Source organism: Adiantum capillus-veneris, chromosome 18 (genome assembly GCF_014529385.1).
Source record: "Adiantum capillus-veneris isolate H3 chromosome 18, ASM1452938v2, whole genome shotgun sequence".
In the NCBI taxonomy this organism is placed as follows: Eukaryota; Viridiplantae; Streptophyta; class Polypodiopsida; order Polypodiales; family Pteridaceae; genus Adiantum; species Adiantum capillus-veneris.
Window position 1 is genome coordinate 140,185,246 of NC_140948.1, and position 26,996 is coordinate 140,212,241.

General features: G+C 41.5%; 1 protein-coding gene across 1 annotated transcript in view; it reads right to left on the reverse strand.

Moving 5' to 3' along the window:
* Positions 1 to 20,697: 20,697 nt before the first annotated feature.
* Positions 20,698 to 26,996, reverse strand: part of LOC147436523 (double-stranded DNA-binding family protein) — a 37,687-nt gene continuing 31,388 nt past the window's right edge. The window contains exons 4-7 of the mRNA XM_086489397.1: positions 22,474 to 22,538; positions 21,803 to 21,894; positions 21,662 to 21,733; positions 20,698 to 21,042 (exon numbers count right to left, since the gene is read on the reverse strand). Coding sequence (XP_086345523.1) covers positions 21,004 to 21,042; positions 21,662 to 21,733; positions 21,803 to 21,894; positions 22,474 to 22,538 — 268 coding nt within the window. The 3' untranslated portion in view covers positions 20,698 to 21,003. The remainder of the gene's footprint in view (positions 21,043 to 21,661; positions 21,734 to 21,802; positions 21,895 to 22,473; positions 22,539 to 26,996) is intronic.

Genomic DNA, 26,996 nt, shown 5'->3' on the forward strand with positions numbered 1-26,996 from the left:
GTCCTGCATGTTAGCACTTGCAATCAACATGTCATCAACATACAACATTAGGATGATGAATTTCCCATCTCCCAAATTCTTCGTGTAGACACAGTGATCCGAGTTGCATCTTGTGAATCCATGATCCAACATCCATCGATCAAACTTCAAGTACCATTGTCTTGATGCTTGCTTTAAACCATACAAGCTCTTCTTTAATCTGCAAACCATTTTCTCCTTACCTTTTACTTAATACCCCTTTGGTTGAAGCATGTAGATTTCCTCCTCTAAGTCACCATGAGAGAATGCCGTATTTATATCCATTTGCTCGAGATTTAGATCATGAGCAGCCACAAGGCTTAAGACAAGCCTAATTGAGTTCATTTTTACAACAGGAGAAAATATTTCATTGAAGTCGATACCTTTCTTTTGAGAAAAACCTTTTACCACAAGCCTAGACTTGTACCTTTTCTTCCCACCTTCTTCTTCCTTTACCTTGTACACCCATTTGTTTTGAAGTGCCCGCTTTCCTTTAGGAAACTCAACCAACTCCCATGTTTGGTTTCGATGTAGTGAGTCCATCTCCAGTTGCATACTCTTCGTCCATTCTTCTTTGGATTCATGTTGCATAGCTTCTTCGTATGATTCCGGGTCTCCAGAATCTGAGAGCAAGAGATGGTTGAAGGAAGGCACAAACCTTTCTGGAGGTCTACTTGCTCTTACAGATCTTTGGGGAATAGGTTGAGGCTCTTCATTTGGTTGACGTTGTTGCACATTCTCACCGTTTGTAGTCCTTGAGTCTTCACCGTCCTCAAGATCCATGTACTCATCACCTGTTTCTTTTGTTTGTTTTCTTTCCAAGTAATCTTTGTACATATATTTTTTTTTCGTTAAAAATTACAGCCCTACTCCTTAAGGTTTTACCATCTTCAGGATTCCATAGGCGATACCCAAAGTCACCTTCTCCATAGCCAATGAAGAAACACTTTTTGGACTTTGCATCTAGCTTTGATCTTAGGCTTCTATCTATGTGCATGAAAGCTTCACACCCAAACACTTTGAGGAATGCATAATTCACCGGTTTACCTGTCCATGCCTCTTTTGGAACTCCCCCATCCAATGCCGTTGAGGGTGACCGATTGATTAAGTACACAGACGTACTTACAGCTTCCGCCCAAAGCTCAAGCGGTAGGCCTGCATGTAGCCGCATGCTTTGTGCTCGCTCCATGATTGTCTTGTTCATCCTTTCCGAAATACCATTTTGTTGAGGTGTCCTTGGGGTTGTCCTTTTCCTCCGAATGCCATTGCTAGCACAAAAGGTTTCAAAAACTTGGCTGCGATATTCACCTCCATTGTCGGATCTGAGGGATTTAATCTTGGTACCTGTTTCATTCTCCACATAGGCTTTCCACCTTTGAAATATGGAAAATACATCGGATTTATTCTTCATGACATAAGCCCATGTTTTTCTAGTCGCATCGTCTATGAATGTTACATAGTAGAATGAGCCACCAAGTGATGGTGTACTTATAGGACCCCAAACATCAGAATGAACCAACTCAAATTTTTTATTTTTTCTTTCATTTCCTGATTTTTGAAATTTTACCCTCTTTTGTTTACCATAAACACAATCTTCACAGAACTCTAAGTCCACTTCTTTCAAACCTGGTAGAAGCTTCTTTGTTTGAAGGATTTGCATTCCGTTGGGACTCATATGCCCAAGCCGATAGTGCCACACCGCACTATCAACTTCTGTAGTTGTTGCACAAGCTGAAGGTTACATGCTAATAGTACACAAGTAAAGTGTACCGACCTTTTCTCCCTTGGCAACCACCAAAGATCCCTTTGAGATCTTCCACCGTTTGTTTTCGAATGCAATGTTGTGACCTTCATCGTCCAATTGTCCTGTAGAGATCAAATTTTTGCGAAGAGAAAGAACATGCCTAACATCTTTAAGCTTCCATTCATTTCCGTTAGCAGTTTTGACAGAAACTGTATCTTTGGCGACAATCTCACAAGCTTCATCATCTCCCAAGTATACATACCCAAAATTACCTTTGGTGTAGTCTTGGAAATGTTGCTTGTGTGGTGTCGCATGGAATGAAGCCCCGGAATCTACTATCCAAGAATTAAACACATTGTCTAATGAGAGAATTAGAGCATCTTGCTCTACTTTACCTGCCACATTGGCCTCCGATGTTGGCTGGTTGTCTTGAGACTCTGTCTCCTTCTTCTTCTTGGACCAGCAATCAAGAACATTCAAGAACTGACTTTGTGCGTGACTTGCTCCGCCTTGAGCGATCACGACCCTTTTGGTTTTTGAACCTCTCCTTAGGCCTTCCTCTTGTTTCTACTGACAATGCAGCACTTGATGATTCTCCTTCACTTCTCCTTCGCATTTCCTCGCTTAGGAGAACACCCACAACATCATCAAACTTAAGAGTATTTGTACCAAAGATAGAATTACTTACAGCCATCACAAGGCTGTCCCAACTATCCGGTAGAGATGATAGTATAAGGAGAGCTCGCACTTCGTCATCGAAATTGATTTTCACCGATCGAAGTTGACTTATGTTTGTGTTAAATTCATTTAGGTGTTCTGCAATTGAACCATTCTCTGCCATCTTTAGATTGAACAAGCGCTTCATAAGAAATACCTTATTGGATGCCGATGGTTTCTCGTAGAAGTCGTCAAATGACTTCATCAAGTCCTCTGTGGTCTTCATCTCCGAAACATTGAAGGCCACCGTTGACGCCAAGCTTAACTAGATTGTTCCCAGTGTCTTTCGATCAAGGACAATCCATGCTTCATCTGCCATCGTTGCGGGCTTCTTTGCAAGACCGCCTAGTGGCAAATAGAGGTCCTTCTGGTAGAGATAGTCTTCAATCTACCCAATGTTGGTAGTTTTTGCCGTTGAACTTCTCAATCTTGAGCTTCCCTTCCTCCGCCATAACTCCCACTCAATTCAAGGAATCCTTTCCCTGAGATAATTTAGCTACAAGCAAACCTTGCTCTGATACCAGTTGTTAGGAAATATGACGTAGCTAAATAGATATTTTAGTAGAGTACTTAATGGAGAGAGATAGATTTCACACACAAGAGATTATAGAGTAGAGAGAGAGAGAGAGAGAGAGAGAGAGTACACACGATATACGTGGTTCACCCAATGTGGGCTACGTCCACGAGAAAGCAGCCACTCAATGGCTTTAGTACTTCAAAACAAGAAGTAGTTTACAAAGGGATTATACCCTTAATGGAGCTCCCGCCTTGCTTCACTCTCACCACCTCACACTCACCTTGTTGCATCAACTTCACACTATCAAATTTGTGTAGAAATGGCCTCCTTTTATAGGCCAAAAGGGCTGCCCTCTCTCATGAGAGGCAGCCATGTGTAACCGCCCTTGTGTAGATAAGTCCAAATCGGACCCTCCAATCCGCCCATGTGTGGCCGCCCTTGAGAAGACAAGTCCGCTTTTGAATTCGGCCACCGGCCATTGACTTCTGACCACCGGCCAGCCGACCGGTTGTTTTCCGACCACTTTCCACCACCGTCCGGCCATAATATTCGGATGAAAAAGAATATTTCGGCGAGGGAAAAAAAAGTCTCGGGGGCGGAAGAGGCCCCTAAAATTGCCCCTGATTCTTGGCCGTGAAAATTTTGGTTTCCGGCGAGTGATTTTCCTTCACGCACGATGGCTTCTCCTCATAATGGGGGCCTTACAAATGTGCGCTTTTACCACAAATAATTACAAGGGGTAAATCAGGCTCCATACTTATCACGAATGTGATATTGTAGAACTCTACCATTTTAGTTTGCAACAAAGTGAGGTCCATGAAGATATTGTTGTACTCATCATAAGTGACAGTAGCTCCCTGTGAGCTATAAATATCTTGAATATGAAATGGACATCCAATGAAGTCTATATGTTCATTATTGAGCTGTAGTCTTTCCTTCCAAACACTTGTAGTTGTTGGTAAAAGCTTAGACTTTATTTCCTTCTTCACAAACATGGAAGAGATAGACTGTTGAATAGCTGAGTAACCTCTTTTACTAACTCCAAGGGAGTCCAATGTACCATGTATATGCTTGGCAGGCACTGCATTCTTTGAAATGAATCTGTCAATGACATCTCGTTGCAAAACCTTAAACTTTTTGTCATGCATGATATCCTTTGCAAGACCACTAGTTATCAATGGCTTTAAGTGCTTTCCTACATTGGCCTTCGGGTCTATGTTTTCTTTGTTTGGATAGATGGAATCTCTACAAAGAAAGCATAACTAACATAAACAAACACTTAGATTAATTCATTAATAAGACAGTTTACAATGCTCACCTCAATGCTTGGATTCTTTTCTTAAGGCCGCCAGAGCATACCTTCAACGTTTCAAGATTCCGTAGTTTCTTCTTTCGCACACGAGTGCCTAACATTGTGTCTTTGTTTTGTAATGACCGTACCTTTGTTTGCAAAACCTGTGATTCTTGCGTGCACTGCATTACAATCTTTTAGTTCTCATGATGCAAGTTTGAAAGTCTTTGAATCTCATTTGCTTGGTGGTTCACCATGTCTTTATAAGTTTCTGATTTGTTGTTTAGAGCTTTACAGTAGCCAAGCAATCCATTCTCTCCATTACCTACAAAGCTCAATAAGTTAGTGGGATTTGAAAATGTTGGGAAAGCATTTGTCATGGGATTCAATGGATAGAGTGAGCCTTTTGTCCAAATATCTAAGTGTTTTGCTCCCTCTGCTCTAAGTCTCTCTGTCATGATCGGTGTCACTTTGATGTTACTTTTGCCTCGCTTACACATTGGCGTATATTGGGGATCCAAGTCAATGTGTAGATGATAGAAGGGTCTCTTAAGGAGGACATTTGTCGGGGTGGAAGAAGAAGCCATGTGTGCAACAGGGCAAGAAAGGGAGGATTTCTTTAAGGGCAGCGCACAAACAGTGCGAGAGTAAGGAGAGAGCAGGTTTGGAAGGATATTTCCTTTACTCATACATTCCATGTACAGGAAACTCCCTCCAATTCTAGGACGTTCACTAAATGCAACTGAAAACGATTTATTCTTCAATCATTACAGCCGTTATGACACTGTGGCAAGAATCTACTTATAAGTACACTTTTTGAATGGTTATTCCAACTTTACATTTGCTTTTACCACACCTATTTTCTAGAGAGAGATTCAAAATTCTATTTTTCTTAGAAGGCTCTCCAAATGACCTCCAAAATTTCCTAATGACAGCAGTGGACCAAACGTTTCCTGCTTGAAAGACCATTGGATAATGAGCTCGAAGGCTCCCTGATCCACTTTTGGCATTGACAATGAAAGCAGAAGATGCAAGCTTTAGCAACATGGTCTAGGTGTAAGGGTAAGCCCCAACTTGTGTAACCATGTGGGAAATCCCTCTAGCCACTTAGGAGGAGATAATTGATGACATGGTCCAATAGCAAGAGGGTGCAACCTCTCTAGCCAATGGTTGTAAAGCACCAAGCCTATATAGAGGCTACTTTCTAATTAATCAATTGCACTTTGAGTCCTATCATTGTGTCTATACTATCTATATATATATATATATATATATATATATATATATATATATATATATATATATATATATATGCTCTTGCTATTGGCATAACCTAACCCTAATCACCATCTCTCTAACCCTAACACTAACACCATGGTTAAGATAAGGATTCACCCTTCATAGCCTAACACCAATCATTGGTGATTAAGGAGTACGCTTTTGCATCAGCTAACCCACCAAGTGGTATCAGAGCTGACGGTTTATACATGGGCCTAATCAATCCCCCTTTATTTCTCTCTCCCTAATCACTAGCATCACTATTTAAGCTTGGGTATGTTCTTGGCAATACCAATGATTCACTACCCTTCTTGATTAGTGAGCCTTTGATTAGCGGCACTCTAATAATCATGTGCATGTGTGCAATTCTCAATTATTGTGCTTCTTTGTGTTCATTTTCAGCTTGCTTTGCTGCACCATCACTCTCATTCCAGGCACCATTGCTTTACGTGATTTATGTGTGTGAAAAGCCATCGACAAGAGCTATTCGCTCCAATTGGGTCTCATATGTGAATTTAATTGCTCAATTCATTAGTGCATCGTTAGCTTCTATGTTTTTTAATTTTTCTAGACCTAGATTAGCTAAAGAAATTGTGTGTGTGTGTGTGTGTGTGTGTGTGTGCGGTTTTTGGGACTTTTAATGCTCATTTTTCTTCTCTAATCCAATCAATTTGTTTAGAAGACCCTCATGATGGGAACACCCTATGTATAGGGTTTGACCACGTTTTTGAGGGGCCACACACACAAGGAAATATAGCACCCATTGGGAGGATTTCAAACCGCACACCAAGGCAGATTTGAGAAGCCCATTCGGCCCGTGGATGGCTGTTGGCTACCGATTGGCCATCTCCACTACGTTTGTGACCTCTGTCCACTGCCTGCAAACGGTGCTCAATTGACCATTGCTGAGCTTCTCCGTCGAGTAGAGCTTTTCAGCATCTCCATTGAATTTTTGTATTCGGCTAGCGGACTTGAGGCTCGCTCTTCACCCGGGTTAATAAGGTGCCAGTTCCACGCCTAAGGGGCTCCTCTTCATGCGCATGCCCAAAGCTCCAAAAGCCTCCAAAGAAGCACTTCAAAGGGAGGATTCCCACAGGGCTTGCACTACCTGTATATTATCCAAAGGAATTTTAAGCCCTCAAAATTGGCTCCAAGCCCTCATTCCCACCTGCAGAAAGAAAAAAATATTAAATGCTTCAACCAAGACCTCTCTCGAGCTTCCAAGGAAAGCACAATTTTTGGGCAATGAATGAAAAGTATGTAATACTTGTGTACAAAAGCACTACGAACATGAGCACGAGTTCTAGAAACTTTCCCAAAGGAGTCCTTCATGGTAAGACCTCCCATCACTATGAGCACACACACAAGCACACATGATAAGAACCATTGGTCATGAAGGATGCATTCTCTACAAATTGGTCCAAAAAAGATATGATGACAACACATGAAGATAAAGAAGAAAAAAACATGAAGATGACAACTTATGAAGCCAAGAAAATAAAGGTGAAGATGAAGACCAACAACCATGACAAAGACATGAAAACAAATTTTGGAGGGGATACACATGATTACCCCTTCACACAAAATGATTGAATGAAATTTCTTGTACTATCTAGGACTACTAGAGAGAACCTCTTAAGTCTCACTTGTGAACCATAGTGATAAATCCAATTGAGAACTGTTATGATGTATCATGGTGATGAATCAAATTGAACTACCGTGATGTATCAAGTAGATGAGTCGTGTTAGCCTAAGAGTGCACCATGACATGACAAAACACATGAAGTTTTTGTAAAACCCCAAGTTTGGCTTAACGGGGCGATTGTAAGGGTAAGCCCAACTCGTGGCACCATGTGGGAAATCCCTCTAGCCACCTAGGAAGAGATAATTGATGACATGGTCTAATAGCAAAAGGGCGCACTCTCTAGCCAATGATTGTAAAGCACCAAGCCTATATAGAGGCTACTTTCTAATTAATCAATTGCATTTTGAGACCTATCATTGTGTCTATACTCTCTCTCTATGCTCTTGCTTTTGGCTTCACCCTCCATAGCCTAATGCTAATCATTGGTGATTAGGGAGTACGCTTCCGCATTGACTAACCCATCACTAGAAATGCATGGAGTTTGGTTTAGCCAAGTGTGGAGCAATGTTTATGAGGTTCCCTGTGGCTCATGTCACATAGTGTTTATAGTCAACTCCACACTCAAGTACATCTCGTACTTGAAGGATGTTCTTCTTTTGGACATCCTTATCTGAGACATATTCCACATGTGGATAATATGAGTCTTTGGGACTGACACTGACACCCAATATTTCAATTATGTGTCACAAAAAATTCCCTAGATGCTCGTTCATTGCACCATTCTGAGCACATTGTATCAAGGACAATTTCAGTGGCAAAAAATTATCGAATACTTAGAAAAGCTTGTTAAGGTTATAAGTATTGTTAAACAACTTTAACGTATGGTTGTTTATAAACGTAGCAAAATTATGTTATGTTAATGAACAAGTTCATTTGGTACCTAGATGTGATGGATTTTCGCACTCTATTATGGTCCAAATATGTTAGCATGATTTTCACATGGAAGATATTTAATTCTTTTCCAGTGAGTTGTGAGCATAACATTAGCCATAAACATTGGCAGTACGGTTATGGATATGCAGGTTTGGATTTGTTTTTGTTAAATGCATGCACACTAGGTGTTATGGGCCCTAATGTTTAGCAAAGGCTGATTTGGAGCGGCATGCACATTCATGACATCGGTAGCTTCTAAAGCATTTCACACTATATGTGCAATCTCTTTATGAGATTAATTGTAGATCTACTAATCACCAATAGAGGTCATGGCTCAGTTTGGGTGCTTGTAGTAATTTCAGGAGAGTGGCATTTCCTAGAGCATTTAAGCTGACCAGCAGACTTTGATTTCAGGAGGAGATCTTCATCGGAAGAGTTCAAGAGATGGTCTCAAGCCTAACCCTCCCTCCTTTTTCCATACCTCTAGATCGGAAAGCTTGGAAGTGGCTTGGAGAAAGGCTTTTCCATTCACACAATGCTAAAGCTATTTATGAGAAGATGTGCAATACAGAAAACTAGGTCGAACACCTCAACAAAATTTGGGGCAAAAAGTGGTCTTTACATAAATGGAGCCAACTAGTAGGGAACATTTGGAAGGCCAAATGCAATGAGAGGGGCAAAGTTTTCCATTGGAATTGCTTTTTGGAGTCATCCCTACCGAAAAAAAAGCCAAAGCGAGAGGTTTAGGTGAAGGCACATGCATCAGATGTAAACACCCAAATGAGACCCTCTCACACATGTTATGGGAATGTGCGACAATCAAAGGCTTCGCAGGCTCCATCTGTAGATGGGTACACCCATTTGGATACCCCCTTCTTTATATGCGACCTTGAGATGGGCTCTAGATGCATCTATAATGAGGATCTCATTGATTGACCGTTTTATAGTAAGAGCGACGACTTTAAGAACAGTTTGGCAATCTAGAAATGCATTACTCTTTTAAAAGAAGTGTGATCCTTTGGACAAAGAACAGGTACTGGAAACTTGTTGGTGGCCTATCCTTAACAGAAGAAAGCAGCAATGCAAGCTTCGTAAGAAAGAGTATGAGAAATCCGTAACAGATATCTCAAAATGTGTAATATATTGTAAGGGTTCGTGTATGGTCAATGGTCTCAAATGTCTTGAGGGGCTTTGTGCCCACTGAACGGACTTTTTTGTAAACCTCTGTGTAAAAGATATGTTAGGACTTGCATGCATTATTTTGAGTTAATTTAAATTTGTCTCAAATGAGCATTTCTAAGAAGATTTTCTAAGGAAAGATTTTAATACATATACTCACTCACACACAATTGTGAGTTTGACCAAAAAAAGAAAGTCCTAAAAAGAAGACAGAGAAATTTTGGAAGCGTTTCCCTTAAGAGAATCGCAAGAAGATTCTCTTTTGAAAAACCGAAGGAAAAGGAAATTGTGGGTAAAAGTCAATGGAAGAGTGGGGATATTTTTCTACTTTGTGCTTTTCTTTAGAGTGCAAATATGCGTGCTAAGTGAAATCATAATCAAGTAAACACTTAACTGTTAAATAGAGTTTATGGACTTTGTTCATCACAACAACCGTCAAGGTCCAAGGTCGCGGGGCAAGAGATCTCGGTCACTCATCTACTATCCATTACTGATAGTAATTTCAGCATGGGTCGTCAGATGTGAGACAAGTCAACGGGCGTAATCACGCATGGCAATGATTGGCAATCATTTTGCAACACGTCAGCACGCAAAAAAATAACTGCTTGTACTTGCACTGCAACACTACACGTGCTCATTGTCAGAGTCCAGTGCTTGGCCCCACTCCCCTAGGCTTTGAAGGCCGGGAAAGGTCTGTTACTGACCTTTCCCTCGTAAAAACTGCTCTCGCCATGGCTCCCGACTCCCCATCGATCGCCATGGGGTCGCACTTTTTACGAAGACAGGTCAGTAAAAGACCTTTCCCTACCCCATGATGGCTGTTTTCAACCATGATGGCTATTCAATCTAAAATTTTCACTAGCTGTCTATTGTACTTATCGTGTACTCGGAATGTCACACAAGCATAGTGTACAAGACAATCTTTGAAGGACTTGTGTGAAAGTCAGCATATCAATGCATCTCCCTTTGACAATGTGTTCATAGCATATATTAATCAAAACACGGTTTGAAAGTCATGTATTAGACTTGAAATCTTTGTGACTTCCAGTCTATCCAGCTTGGTGTCCTTGTGACAAATCCAGCTGTCAAGCAATGCTTCGATACAAAACCTTTGAAGATATTCAAAGAGAAGCACAAGTACGGATTTGCACGATTGTGGATGGATTTTTGGATTACATAGGCTAAGTAGTGCTCATTACAAGGGGTTGGATTTTGAGTGCATCCTTGGACGGTCTTGGATAAAGCTTACCGACTAGTGCTACATGGCAACAAGTAATGATAATAAACTTAATTTTTTTTTAGGTCCTTGGACGGTCTTGGATAAAGCTTACCGACTAGTGCTACATGGCAACAAGTAATGATAATAAACTTAATTTTTTTTTAGGTCTTTGTGAGATGGTGTTGACATTTGTGTACCTCTCTCTCTCTCTCTCTCTCTCTCTTAAAGAGGGATGTCAAAACATTTTTGGCCTACCCAACGGGCTAAGGTAATAGTGATGTGTTCCCTTTTTTTCCTTGATGAAAAAGGAGAGGTTGTTGTACATTTTTTGATTGGTTGGTTGCTAGTTGTAAAGATTTATAAAAATAAAGCTTTGGAGACATTCATTACAATGATTTTTGGCCTGTCCTTTTTGCTAATGAAAAATTCAAAAAATTGTGAATTACAAAATAAATCAATATACAAGTATACTATTTGTGGATAAATAGAGACACGATGGGTTAATCCTTTGAGTTTATTATGTTATGAATTTATGAGTGGTTTTTGGTTTACCCAAATTTCAATGCTCGCAGCGTTAACCTTTGCACAATCCACTGCATAATGACATGGGTCCATCTTTCGATGATTGCAACCCCCCTTCTCTATACTGTGTGTGTGTGTGCGTGCACGCATGTCTCACCAATTGGTCGGATGATGGATCTCGCGGCTTCGCATTGCTCAGTCACTAAAATAACTCTTTACCTCTCTCCCCACATAGTGCAATCCTGACGGTGATGCAATATGGTGATGCTGCAAGGCATGCGTTGTTCATGACCAAGCTCGGTGTCTGAAGGAGGGCTATAAACAAAGCGTGTCTTCTTCTCAGATGCCAACAGTCTACTCTTCATGCAAATATACTGTGCAAGTCTTGGTGTAGTAGTCGTGATGAGAAGAAGAGTGTTGCATGGTCCTGTCGCACGAACTAGCTAGGCGCCCTGTTCACTTGTTCCTTGGTGAACATTCATTCTCTTCTCTGTCTATTGTCTTGTCCTCTTAAAGTGGAAGTTTCTCTCCCTCGAGGCTTGTTATAATATGTAGTACAACTGGGGCACCGTAGCACACATTGCAATAAACTAATCAAATCAGAATATATTCTCTCTCTCTCTCTCTCTCTCTCTCTCTCTCTCTCTCTCTCTCACACACACACACACACACACACACACACACACACACACAGTGCTACTTTAGTACCCTTAGCTTTTTCTAAAAAATGGACCACACATAAACCTAGCCCTTGGATCGGGACCTATTGGGATTGGTCTTTTTTTATAATTACACACACACACACAGGCAGCTTTACTAGTTTTTTATTTTTTTTCTCTTATGAAAAGAGAGCTTCAAAATATTTTTATGTCTCCTCTATGAGAATTTTTTTAAAAAAAGCATGTTAAGGTAGTGGCTAGAAAGGACTACACACACTCCATCTCACTTGAGGGAGTGCCCGAGCTCACTTACCTCCTAGGTTTTGTTAACCACCTCCTATGGGTAATACTACCGGGTTTAGCCCGTCGCAACACTTGAGTATTTTTTACCTTGGGTGAAACCCTGCCATGAATACTCTGGCTACCTTCTCATGGCACCGAGTAGGCGGCTTCATTTGCTCTGCTAGAGATCCCCCTAAACGCTTGGATATCTGCGCGATTTGGAGTTATGGCAACCTCCCTCCCTGCTCTATTTAAATGTGAGGGCGCATCTTTGCCCCTCACTTAGTTTTGGTTGTGCTCTGCTTGATTGCTTGAAACTTGCTACTGCGTTTCTGTTACAAAGCATGGAGCTCTCTACTCAAGTTACTCAGGTCGGTCACTACTACTTCTTGCTTTACTTATTGCATACTTAGGTCTCTTTCCGCATGGGTTAACACTCTGTAAGAAGGATGTTTTGTTGATATTATTGGTGGTCTCCTCCTGCTTTTTTTATAAAACCAGGCAAGGGGGGTTTTTCAGCATTGTTTGATTACCAAATGTTGCATTAAAATTACTGCTTATGGTTTTTTTCCACTCTATGACTCTATGACCGATGGTCATTGCATATGGATGATTAAGGGTGCCTTTTTTTGCCCTGATAACCAGTACAATTTGGGTTATTTTCTTCTCTTGCTTACTAATCTCTGTTGTTGCAGGATGGTGGGGTTTGGTGCCCTGATTGATTAACTATGGCTCTGTGCCGGGTCTGTATTTTTTTATGATTGAGAAAAAGAGGGGGGGTGTGGTGCTCTACCCTCCGCACAACATCTTATTGTTGGTTCAGCCGAATTGATTATTGTACGATGTCGGTACCTGGCTTATAATAAATGGCCATAATGGCGCATCTTAACATAAGTCAGTGGCTATGGCAATATAGCGGGTACTGTCTAAATGAAAGGCCTTTTGGTTGCACGTCATACTTTTTGTTGGTAATTTCATGTTCCATATCATTTTTCGATGAGGGCTTAACACTATGAGGTTCTGGTATCTGCGATTTGGTGGTTGATTTCTTTATGTAAAAAATGACGGAAATAGGGTTATTTTGGCTTCACCTTGGTAAGGAAAACTGCCTAAAAGGCATTGGGTTACTACTCTTCGCGTCTGATTCCTAACTTGGGCCGATTTACTGTTTTTTTGCTTTTACATTATGTTCAAAAAATAAGAAATTCACCCTATGGGTATTGGAAGGTTCTGCATCTTTTGGGTTTCTAGGCTACACACTTTGGTCGTTCATGGTTTTTTTAGAAAGGATGGGATATACATTTCAGGTATTTTTTGCATATACTCAAAAGGATGTTGCTCATATGTTTGCCTTGGATATTATTATGGATCACTTTAAACATAGTTTAAACTTTTAAAAAAAACTTCAAGGTATGGAGTATGGCTTGGCTTTTAGTAGCTCTCCTTGCTACTTGGGTTGCTTTAGGAGATGTTTGTATGGTTTGGAATCCACTTCACTGTGATAGGCTTCTAACATAAAAACAAGCCTTATTATGCTTATCTTTTTTATAAAAAAAAACTGAAAATAAATAAACTTAAAAAAACTTCATTTGATGGAGCTTTCAGAACTTGTCATTAAATATTTAATATCTAACCAACCCAAATGATTTTCTCATATTAAACCGATCATTTAATATGGGAGAATAAATGGGAAAAAGGGTTAGAATATAGACATGTGCTTACGGATCTATCTCAACACGGGGCCAATGGTAAAGGGGCCCAAATGAGAGATAGTCTGTCAAAGAGCAAGGTTAACTAATGAAGCTTAAAAGACCTTAGGGTTAGCTTCATTAAAGACCTCCAATGGTTAGTGTTAGAAGTTCTTTGACCTTATGCAAACTAGGGCTGAGCTTGAGGTGGGAACCGGACCTAAACTCAAGCAAGCTAGGGTTGTTCTTGAGGTGGGAACCTTAAGCAAGCTAGGGATGTGCTTGAGGTTGGAACCCGACCTAAACTTAAGCAGGCTAGGGCTGTGCTTGAGGTGGTAGCCCGACCTAAACTTAAGCAAGCTAGGGTTGTGCTTGAGGTGGGAACTCCACCTAAGGTGCTTGTCATGCTTGATGACTAAGGTACTTGAGGTACTTGAGGTGCTTGTCATGCTTGATGACTAAGGTACTTGAGGTAATTGTCACATTTAATGAGGAAGTTGCTTGAGAAGCTTCCTATGCATGGGAGGTAAGATGCTTGAATCAAAAAGAGAACCTACCCACTTAATGAGGAAGTTAATTGAGAAACTTCCTATGCATAAAAATCTCAAAGTTAGGGGAATTCTAAAAGAGTACATCAGACTCTCACTAAGCTTAACCACATGGTGTGCTTGAATGCTATTGGTTGGGCTAAAGAGGGGTCCAATGAGCTTCTACTTCCATCTAACAAATATCTAGATATTTTCAAGCTCTCTCTCTCTAAGGGGTAAGGAGGACACTTGTCAAAAGACTACCCATGTACTTGACTGCATGCTACATATGATTGGCTAGGGGGAGAGGGGTCCAATGAGCTTGCAGCATGCAGAAAGGTCACCACTCGCCCAAAGAAAGGAGGGCGGGTGCTTGGGGGATATACTCCACACACACACTCATTTGCAAGCCCATTCTCACTTGGTGAAAGTTGAGGAACACCACCTCCTTCTCCAAGCTTGTGAGAGTGAAGCCTACACCAACACTCTTGGCTATGGAATGCAAATCCAACCAAGAGTCATGCTTTACAATCCTTTTTGTCTTGTCTACTCCCTAAGCATGTAAAACACAACTTTTTCTCCTTATCCTTCTCAAACACTCCACTAGATAGATGGCCCCTTAGGCTTCTTGGAAGCATTAGATGCAGCTACTGTAAATTTTCTCTTGTTATGTCCATATTGTGTTTGTGTATTTTCATGTGTGGTTTCAGACACATGAGTGTTAAGGAATGCTTTCTCATCAAGATTGTCATGTATATATGCTTACATTATAGCCTCCTCAAGTGTTTTGGAGTCCTAGATTTTAACATGCTTCTTAAGCTATGGTGTCAAACCATGGATGAACCCACACACTTGCTAAAAGGAATCTGAAGTCCCCAGTTTGAGCATCACATCACGATAGTGCAACCTTCTACTGTCATACTCGTTAGTAGTACCTTGATTGCATCTGGAGTGCGTCTAAGATCATGATGCTATCCCATTTGCTAAGATAAATATTCACAGTATCTTTGTTGCACTTCCTTTCCTCTCCTCTAAAAATCGGTGGCTTGGTGTTCTTTAACCATTCATCCACCTCCTTTTGAGAGAGAAGGTTCAACCCGCCGACTAGATTGGAGCCTTACTCCTGCAGACTAGGGTTGCTCCAGGAAAGTACATAGGTGTCACAAAAAAACCCTAGTCTGCTCATTAATTTGGCCCTTGGCCGATTGTTGCATGAATTGCACAAGCATATCAAACATCTTAGAGACATTCCCATTCAACTGTGGAAAATTAAACTCTAAAATAGTCATGTGTGTTTACAATGCTCTAAAATATTGAATATCAAGCAATTCGATGTTAACATCCAACCCCTTGCCGCATGGACATCCTCCATGGGAGAGACGACCACAGGGCACCAGCGGGCGGAACTGGTACAGGATTTTCAAAATCAAACGTATGTTGCATGTCAATATTTGAATACATGGTGTAACATGTTGTGCTAGCCAAGAAAACATGTACCTTAGAGGGAAAGTCCCCTATCAAAATCGGACGAGAACCGGCTATGAAAAACCACGAACGAAATCGATTAGCCTTGCTAATTCAATACTATCAAGTCGTAGTCAATCGTCGATGTCGGCCTTGAACTTCAGAAACCATCATTCAAGCGCAAGCCCACCGAAAAAGACTGTTTCTAACCCGATTACTAGAAATTGTCACTTTGTAGATGGCAAAAAAGGTTTTGCTAGAAATTCGGCTTTGTATGGCGCAACCCGTGATTGATGTCGTTTTGCCAGTTGAAAGCGTCGCCAAATGAAGAATATCGAAGACATGTGTACTTTTAGAACTCTCAAAATTTTCTAGAATTTTTTGTATTTGCAGAGATTTAGGAAGTGTGCTTCATCTCCACTTGCTCCTCCCTTACCTTTAATTGGAGCTTGTCGAGCTCTCGAAGAGAGAAGGTGGGGATGGATGTCGTGGGTACCCTCCCTTGAGATGTAATTTTTTTTTAAAGCACCAAAAGTGGGCTTGCCTTGGGTGCCCAAGTGCGAGAAAAACGAGCTCTGCAAAGGTCAACAATGGCGGACAACGTTGGGAGAAGAAGAGGGCTTCACCGTGCTTGCTACAAGCCACGAGGGAGAGGGAGAGCGCTATTGTGTCATAATTTTGTCCTCTCCCGAGCGCTAACACAACGGGCTCAATTGCCAATGATTTGGTGGTGGTCGACTCGCCACTCCTTCTCCCTCTAAGCGGCCATGACTGTGCCTTGTTCTTTGTCAGGAGCCAAACATGGAGAACGTTCATGCACGCCCCTTCTCAAAAATAGCTCCACGACTTCCTTTTCCTAATTTAGCTCTGATACCACTGAGACATTAGAGGGAGTCCGGAACTTGTCTCTCCACCCAACCTATGTCCCTTATATAGGCACCGCACCCCCAAGCTCAATTCAAAAGGGCCCCTGGCCCCTGGCCCCTGGCCTGACAGCTAGCGAGCATAGGTTGAGATGATCTCTCACCTATCTATATGTATATTCTATCAAGTCCTATAGTAGGTTGACTTATCGATACACTCGCCTTTAAGTGGGAGGTTGTTGGGGTAAATGTGATATGCCTCACCTCAAGCCAGTCATCGGCCAATGTACACTTTCCTTATTCTTATGTACAAAGAAAATAAAAGGCCTTTCTCTTCCTAGAGACTTGCTCCACCCACATGATCTCCTTGCTCTCTTGCATGGCACATGCTCATTGCACGCACGCACTTCCGCACACCAAACTTTATGTGAGGAGTAGATTAATCATATGAGTCTTTGCCCTCATTGGAGCTACTAGTTGCATATACGGAGGCAAAAGGTGCTATTAGCCCCATGGGAATAGTGCACATACTTATTGTAATATCTTCCAAATGTCAAATGGCAATGTCACATATGATATAATGATGTGATGATATCGCATGCTCGTATAGTTCATATCCCCTAAGCTCTAAGTTTTATGTTTAGAGTAGTTATTTTAACTATTGTCCCATTGAACAACTAGTTTGAAGCCCTTCGTATAAATATCGCGTTTTAGAATGTGAAAAGGGCGTTTTGACCTAACGTCTAAGCAATATGTGTCCTCTCTTTGGGAACAAGCTCAATCTTCCATAGCTTACAAGCCTGGGTGTGTAGTCCATTTTCAGACAATGAAGAGCTTCTTTCCTCCTCTTCTCTGTTCTAAGAATTCTTAATTGAGCATATGCATTGCTTCTTTCTTGCATTGCAAGTGTGCTTATGAAACTATTTTCAACAACCATCCATTTTGAATAAAGTTTTTGTGCCACTTCTTAGGTCTTTTCAAAGACATCCTTCGTACATTCTCAACATTATTTGCCTTGCTCGCACTCAACCTTTCCATGATATAAATAGTAGGTAAAAGTTGTCTTCATCAAAGCCAAACGTTCTCACAAATGCTCTTGTTGCACACAAGCCTTGATCAATCCTTGCATGGAAGACATGCCTTACATTTCTTGCTAGTTCAAGGACTAAGGAAGGAATAAAAAGTAAGCTAGTTAATTCAAACCATGTAGTTTCTTAAAATCATTATGGAAAGCTCATGAATATTTTGAGTTACGAATTGCAAACTTTAAGACGTAAGTTTATGCATATCCAATACTTGAAAAAACCCCTAAGTATAGTGATCCCACTGATGGAATTTCAACCCCTAAGTGTAGTGATCCCACTGATGGATTTTGAAATTCACCTCAATATTTCAAACTAAAAGGTGAGAATGTAGAAAACCCTTCATCCATTGATCATTTGATGACCACATCCAAAGCCAAATTACAATATACCTTACTCGTAGTGTAAGGTATTCCTACTTCAAAGATTCCCTCAATAACAACAAAAATGATGCGTTAATCTATACCACATAGTAACGGGCAATGACGAAGCACGTAGATTTGCAAGAGTTTCAACTAAACACGAGAAGGACGGATACAACTTTACGTGCATGTACGAGAAGAGAGAGAGAGAGAGAGAGAGAGAGAGGACACTTTAAAGAGAAGAAAACGCTAAAGGAAAAACAAATGAGAAAAGAAACACAAATATACAATGTGAAATAGAACACCTCTTTATATGGACACAAAAAATCCTTTGACTTTTTACCTTCATATCTCTTTTGACTTTCCACCTTCATCTGTCTTTTCATTTCCTAAACTCACCCTTTACTTACGTACTTAATATGTTTTAAAAGACTTTTTTTTCCTGAGATTGGAGAGACCCAATCGTTGTCGAGAATATAAAATGACATTGCCTTTAGAAAAAAAAATCGAAATGTATACATGGCCACATAATAAAGGTTTTAAACAAATGTAAAACCATTCCTTCAAAAACAACAATTCTAGAGGCTCAAAAATAGTTTGTTCTCACTTAACCTCAACAAATTCAAAAAGAAAAATCGTTGCTCATTGTAAGCATTTCATGTAGGTTGATAGCCCGTCGCACATTTTAAGGACAACCGAGCTGATTGGTTGAAGAACAAATAACAATTTTGAGATTCCCATTGCAATGTGACATGGCTTAAAACAAGGGCAATCAATTAGGGATTCAGAGATTTCCTAAATCACAAAACAAGAGAGACGATGATAAAAAATTTTGCTTGTGTGAACAAATCGCCCAGTTTTCATTATGAGGCAATGAGGAGAAACTACGTTGGGTTGAAATTTGAATGATATCTTAAGTTAGTCCCACACAGAAATTACCCGACCGAGTTTAATCAATAGTAATGCTATTGAGGCGTCATGACTGGCAAATGTGAATTTGATTGCCTCATTTGATTGTTCATGCTAAGGCCCACAAATATTGTTAATAGATAGTCACTAGGCTACGCATACCCTTATGAACTACTCCTGGCTTTAGTTGCAAACTCTCACAATGGGCATAAAGATTGAGATCAAGAAATGTCACCTAATCATCCATATGGACCAAAAATTCTAGAACGCCTCAGCCAATAATATGTCATCATTGGGTTAGTGGTGATACTTGTGGATCCAACCAGAAACACTTTATAATTGGGTCAACGGGATCCTTTGTGCGTTCGAGTGTGTTAATACTCAAGGACTAGCCTTGCCAATCTATTAGTAGTGCTCCATTCATTTTCATTAACCACATCTACAATTTCAAATTATGTTGAAGTTGGAACCAAGTCCAACCAAGTCCAAGTTGCTTTAAGATTATCTTAGAAGGCATTGCATTACTTATGAAGAATGAAGGAGCAGACTTGAGAGAGGAGAACATCTGTTTTATCTTTTTCCTACTCATTCAAAGCAAAAGCAAGCGTGCACAAACGTGCATCCACAGAAAATATATGAATAGACTAGGAAAGTTCATCATAAAGATCAGACTCGTAACTTTTAAACACATAGAAACATGTATGAGAGAATTTTGTTGCATTAGTTCAGCACATACATCGATTAAATCCATGCACATATGTACAAATTGCTACATTACAACAAGATACATATGAATATCATGTGAAGGACCTCTTGTAAGAACTAAGCAATTGTCATCAAACACAAAAACCTGGTGCAAGCTTCAATCTCATTGAAATTTGAGGTCCCTCAAAGCTTTGGAATGGACAAAATGAAAGATCTTTAGGAATTTAAGTTGGCTAACAATATGTCATCCTAGAAGAAAACTAATTTATACGAGTTAACACGATACCTCACCAGAACTTACTCAAAAGCACATGCTTGCACACATGTAAAGCCTTTTATCATGCACTTTCTTCATCATCGTATAGATGATGTGCCCTTCACCGACAGTTCAGCTCGACATAGTGAAATCAATCTAAGCCTTTGATTCCGTTAACATACACAACCCATTAGCCAATCTTGAAATGGAGAATGCTGCTCCTTTTTTTAACACGCATTTAAATGTGAAAATCCAACCATGGGAACTAGTAGAACAGGGTCCTAATTTCATAAATCAGTAAAATAGCTTTCTGCATACAAAATTGCACATGTACAGAAATCAGTAAAATAGCTTTCTTCATACAGAATTGGACATACACAGTCACATGCGCCCGGCCACATGCATATATACACCTATACACATACATATATCCTTCCATACACCCATCCACACACACACACACACACACAAGCGCGCGCACAAAGACTTTCCTTCTTCGTTTCAGACTCCATACGACAATACAAAATAGCCACTTATTCTTGACAGCGGAATACATGCTATCAACCTGTTTAGGTCATTCCTCACATTCTGCTACATTTCCCATGGCCTCCCTTGCAAATTTTGGCTGGGTCTCCTATAACTTTCAATATATAACATCAACCCCTGCCATGTATTATGTGTGCGTGTGTATGTGCCTGAGAGAGAGAGAGAGAGAGAGAGAGAGAGAGAGAGAGAAGAAGAAGAAGAAGAAGAAGAAGATTGTTTTAACGTCGGAAAACTATACCAAGAGACCTTAAAGATCTAGCCGATGAGAGAGAGAGAGAGAGACTAAAAATAAGTACAAAACATCAGTCATAAAGAAAGGACAATGACTACAAGATCCAGCAAAACCCCAAATACCAGCAAAGCAAACAATAAGACATACCTACGTGCATAATACATGCATGAGTCCGCATTTGTACATGCCAGCATATCCTAAACAACCAATTTTTGCTCGTGGGAAAAATCATGTAAAATACAGAATATTTGCTGCCAAAACATGCTTCCAATCAGTTGATGGCCTCCAGTGAGTTACATGTGTTCAAGACCTCAAGATCAAACTGGGTTGTTGAAGTATAAAAGGCATCTATATTATCATCCAAGCACTGCTTTGTGTAACCTTGAACATTAAATCATTCTATGGTATATGGTTGAGCGAACATCTTAGTCATCATCATCAAGCACACTCCTCCGTCGTTGAATCTGGATATTCAGTGCAGCATGAGGCAATTAACCATAAAGAATGACAACTAGGCCATATAATGCATGTGATCCCCAAAAATACTCCAGATTACATGCAATCTTTGTTAAGTCACCATACATCGACAACTGTGACAAGTAGGCGTCGTATGCCAGACCTCGTGGTGAGCTCCCTAGCATACGAGCACTAAGCATGAACTCTCCACCCAACCGTAGGAATGTCATATATGTTCACATTTGGCCGGTCATGGGCCAAGCATGATCCAAGCCATGGTGTGCCAGGTTGCACACCTCTGTGGTCATTTATGGCCTCCTCACAAACCTGTATCCTACTGGCCCTAGCATGTACACCACTCCTAAACTCTGCATACATGGTGCGCTCTATGCACCCTATCCGTGCATGCCATGTGTGCTCCATGGTCTGATGCTATAGCTGACGTAAGAAACTGACTAGCACAAAATGCCTGCCCAATACAAAAAGGATCGTACATAGAAGAGCACATAATTCATGCATTGCTCATGTGACTCAACTTTCACAGCATCTTCTAACTAGAATTAATTAACTGTAGCAAAGCAAAGCAAAGCAAAAAATTAATAAAACGTCCAAAACAACTTAACTCACCGTAACTTTGGGAGCCTTCTGTGTTTGCTCATTGATTTGTTCCAAAAGAGCAATCAATCTTTCTTCCGAAACCTGCCAAACAATCATAGCTGAGATGACATCTTCCTTTATTAGGCCAGTAAAGAGATGTCAAATCTGTACCTTTTCGGTTATTTGACCCATCTGAGCACTCCTTAGCAGAAGATCCTCAACACCCCTAGCTTTTTCGGGTTTCACCAATGCAATTCTGGATACTAAGAAAACAACAGCTAGCATGTAAAAAAAATTATCTTCCCTCTAATAACCAAAATACAAAAACCCTCCAGCGTTGAGTAGTTTTTAGCTACAATCAACCACCATCCACGCACATATTTCCATAGACAGAAAAGAAGATATGTAAGTGTGCATGCGCACACACAATCACAGACATGATGCCACAAATCAACCACCATCCACGCACATATTCCCATAGACAGAAAAGAAGATATGTAAGTGTGCATGCGCACACAAAATCACAGACATGATGCCACAAATCTTTGGTAGACTTTGTCATGTATGAATTCTATAAAAGAAACTCCTTGTTACCCATAAAAATGCAAACTGCAAGAGTGAACCCGATTCATTTCAAAAGAAAGGCCTTCCACATTCTAAGTTTGGCATAAATGTATAGTGTACACTTGTACTATCAGAACCTGTAAAAGAGAGACCCTATCATGTCGGCAGTCGGAACTTCAGAAGAGTCTCCAGAAACTTTTGCAATGTAAGATGGCACAAAATAACTCTTGAACCATTTGCAGCCGAGAACTGGAATTCAATTAAGCAAGCATACTTACAACGTTCTCTAGCCTCTGCAGATACGATTCTTGCTAGCATCATCTGCCTGCGCTCTTCAGCTTCTCTGCAAGCCAAAAACACAGGATTAGCCGACTCAATGCAATAACGATTGGCAATGAGTTGACAACAGTTGTCTTGCCTGGACAAGGCACAGCGAAAGTGGCCTTGACCTTGTGTAAGTGTACGGTGCAAACACCTGGTAGGCCCTTACTGTGCACCCTGCCTTGATTGATACTTAATTGTTGTGAGCTTGGGCTGGGTTCAGACGGGGGCGGTGGAAACCCGCCTCTTTCTCAGGATCTTCCACCCCCCCCCCCCCCCTCGTTCACATCTTGAAAGTGTGTGTGTATCTGTGCCAGATCAACAGCCAATCAACGGAGAGCTCCTGGTTACGCTGGATACAAAAACCTGCACACAGGCAGTGTTCTACTTTCCCACCTGCTGTTCGCGCTGGTGAAGAGTGCCCAAGATCATCTTCCCCGGGGGAGGTCATTTTCTTTGACCAAATGCAGCCACACCACGCAAGCAGAGCACCCCTGCCCCCTTTTGTGCTGGTGCTCCGTCAGACCCAGCCTTACTCACAAACAGTTGCATGAGATGGACAAAAATGGTGCATACAATACAAAAGCTTCTCCTTTGCAACATCAGTCGTCATGAAAAAAGCACAATCCAATACAACCTCAATCATCATGAAAAAAGCGGAAAAGATGTTATTGACTTGGAATCTCAATAATTTAGATGAGCCATTTTCAAGTAAAATTTCCAAAGATTTATATAAAGCTAGGCTACAAAATTTGTGCGCTCTCTGTTGTGTGAGCGCAAGCACCCCCGCACGCATGCGAGAGAGAGAGAGAGAGAGAGAGAGAGAGAGAGGGGGGGGGGGGCAGCACAAGAAGCTGCCCTAATGCCAACTCTGCCCCATTGTTTGCCATTTCCACAAAGTGCTAAAGTGTCAAGCCACTTAACTTACACATGCCCACCGAGGGGCCTAAACCCTAAGAGAAGAAGAAGCAAAAGCAGCAGAAGAAGTTTTACCAACCTACAAGGCCTAATTTTAGAAGACAAGTTCCCACCGACTTATGGGACCCGTCCTCCGATGGGGCCATAGTGACACAAGGCATTTAAATAAAGCAAGACCGCCTCACTTTGCTCATGTTGCAGAAGTACTTTACCAGTTACTAAGAAAAGGGAAAAGGTTGTATGGGAAGATGCTCATACAAAGGCTATCAAAAAATTGAAGAACATGCTTTTGAAAGCTCCTACCTTGAGGAAAATTGATTACAAATGTGGAAGGTCAGTGATTTTGACGGTTGACACTACTCCGACAGGCATTGGATGGGCTATTGGTCATAATGATGAAGATGGTCATAGATATGCTATTTGCTTTGGTGCGAAGGTGCTTAACACTTGTCAACGAAGTTATCCACGGGTTAAGAGAGAGATTTGGGGCGTTGCTACCGCTCTCAAGTCTGACGAGGAGTATTTCATTGGGGCTTCAGCTGTGGTGGAGACCAATTGTTTGCCATTGATAGGGATGATCACAAATTGCTCCACTCCAAACTTCGCTATGTTGCGGTGGATAGCTTTCATTAAATCTCTTTGCCAGACATCTGCTCCACCACATACTTGTGGGAGCAGGGAGTCTGTGTAAGCTTCAATTTCTTCACTAGCTTATAGTTCAAGAAGTTATGAGTTGCACCATCATCCACTAAAATACAAACGCCTTGTCCGTTAATAGTGCCATGCATGCGAATCAAATCATGGGGGCCAAAGGTGGGGGCTGCTGAAACCGGCCTGTTCAATCCAAAAAGGGCGGTAGACTTTACTTCAAACCTTGATTTAGGTTTCACCCATTATTAGTCGTCTATTATACCTGCGCTATAGTGACACAAGAGAGGGGAATGGGATACAGATGCTAGAATGCACCTGTATGAGAAGATCAACACCAGATTGGCCCCTAACGTAGGCGCCCCTTTCGGTATTTCTTTATTGTTCAAAAGAGGGAATATACGCTGTGGTTCTTTCCAAGCTGCCCCGTACAACCTTGGCTGAATTTCCACTGTTCCAGCTTGATTTCGGCAACATAACTGTACTAGAACCCTTCACAGTCAGTATTCCCACGCATTGGCCGACTTTCCCGACGCATACGGGCACTTTGCAAAACCTGGTGAGAATCTGCAGCACGCTGAATTCTCTGTTTTCAGCCCTGAAAATGCGCCAGATCGCCTGGACAGCGGTCCCCTTGCGTCCCCGAACCTCCTGGGGGTATTAGGGTCCGTTTAGGGCCAAAACCCTAAACCTGCAAAAATACACAGCAGGCTGTAATTCACTGTTTCGGGCTCCGTTTCGCATGCTGGTCGCATCCGTAGCAAGTCCTCGAGCTCCCGCACCTGTAGGGCTACTTGCCCTTTGAATCGGACGAGATTTTTGGCGTGAAACCTCTCCGAATTCACCTGTACTTGCGGGGGGGGATTAGCCGCTAGCTAATCCAGTACCTGTGCAAGAGGCTCTTGCCTCGGCAATCGCGCATGAACCCACACAACTGTACATTGGTCAAATGAAAAGCCCACTAGAGGGGGCATAACATACTGCCAAAGGGGAGAGAGAGGGCAGTGCGTAGCGTGCAGGGCATCACTCCTGGCACCGCACTGTGCATAAGAGGGAAAGCAAGCACTCCATAGCTCTTAACCTGTGACAAATCTGAAAATGAGGCTCTCCCCCTCCTAAATTCAGCGCCACTTCTTGTTGCATGAGGCAAGTGCACCAGAAGGTGCCACTTGGCACATTTATAAGCATTTTCCCGTTTCGGGGTTGCCGCCTAAAAATCTCCCAGTTGACTTCACAGCAGAGTAAGAAAATGTTCCCCTTGTCATTCCGGAGGTAATGACGCCAACACATTTTCAGGTCCCAAAATAGCAGTTCCCTAAATTTTAGGAGATGCTGCCATTGTATCTTTCTAGGTCATCCGACCCTCTTTGTACACTGCGGCCACATCCAGAACTGAAATGTAGCCTCTGTAGCAAAGGATTCCACTTTGGCTAGTCAATGACCCCACTTGGCTAACCATAGTCCTTGTCCAACCTTAGTGCTCTCTTGCCCTCAGGGCTAGACTCCCTCTGGACAGTTCCATACTAGCTATGCAATGCAGGGCAGTTAGATTTCCCGAGGGGTGTTTCCAAAAAGTGAAAGTAAATAGATAATAAGAAAGAAATCAACAAAAAGGATAGATAGTAGTCACACGCTGGTGACATACCCCCCTCTTGAAATCTCAAACGTCCTCGTTTGCATCTATGTCGTTCATGCTCCTAGTCAACACTGATGTATTCAACACCTGTTGACACATGTACGACACATACATGCTCATTGTCAACCCTGGTGTATTCAACACCTCGTCGACTCATGTATTGCCTGCGTGTGAACCCTGTCCCAATGACATAGTGGTAGCTTCGCACTCTGCCATTGCTTTGAGTCACTAACTTTCCAATGACAAAATGGTAGCTGCACACTTTGCCACTGTCTTATAGTACACGTTGGATCCCGTAACACTTTCGAGCATACCCAAACCGACACTTTAAGAATGCAGTTACACATGTACTCTTCAATAGAAGCAATCACTGTATCCTTGACAAACTGACAAGAAATGCTCACTTCTATAGCACTAAGCAAACTTTTGGACATTCCATAAGAGCAATTGCCAAACTGACAATCTGTACAGCTCTAACATTCATGTAACAAGTATTTGATTTGAGCTCACTTTAAATACCATGTACATCATTTGTTTCAGAAGCCATTGTCACACTGACAATCCATGTAGCTTTGAAACTCAAGGGGTCAAGGTAGGTTGCAAATCGAAGGCTTCCAGGTAAAGTGATAACACAGTTGGTGACTCTGTAAGTTCACCTTCTTCCATCCACTTAGCATCCATTGGTGGATAGTTTCTGAACTTTACCAAGTAACGCCTAGCAACCTTGCCTTTCACTTTCCTTTCTTTCTGTGCCAAAATCTGTTCCGGGACCAAGATCTCGTCAAGTTCCTCGACTTCCGGCTGATCTTCAGCCGGCATATCTTCTGGCACATCACCCACATAGGGTCTGAGAAGACTCACATGAAACGCATTGTGAATCTTCCAACTGTCAGGCAATTTCAGCCTATATGCAACATCACTGATTATGTCGCACACTTGAAAAGGCCCATAGTAACGCATGCTGAGCTTTGGAAACAGTCTTTCCTTGCCCTTCATCTTCTTTAACCTTGCCTTTTCAAAGCGTAAAAGCACCCAATCACCAAGTGAATATACCACTTCACGACGGTGACGATCAGCTGCTTTCTTTTGCTTTGCATGAGTCCTTTCTAAGGCCACTTTGACCTTCTTGTACATTTCATCCATGTCCTGAACATACTTATCTGCTTCAAATATCTTGTCCTTTGTATGCAGTATGGGAGGAACTTTCTTGCCACCTTCAACTATCTCAAAGGGTGCCTTGCCAGTTGATGAATGCACTGTATTATTGTATGCATACTC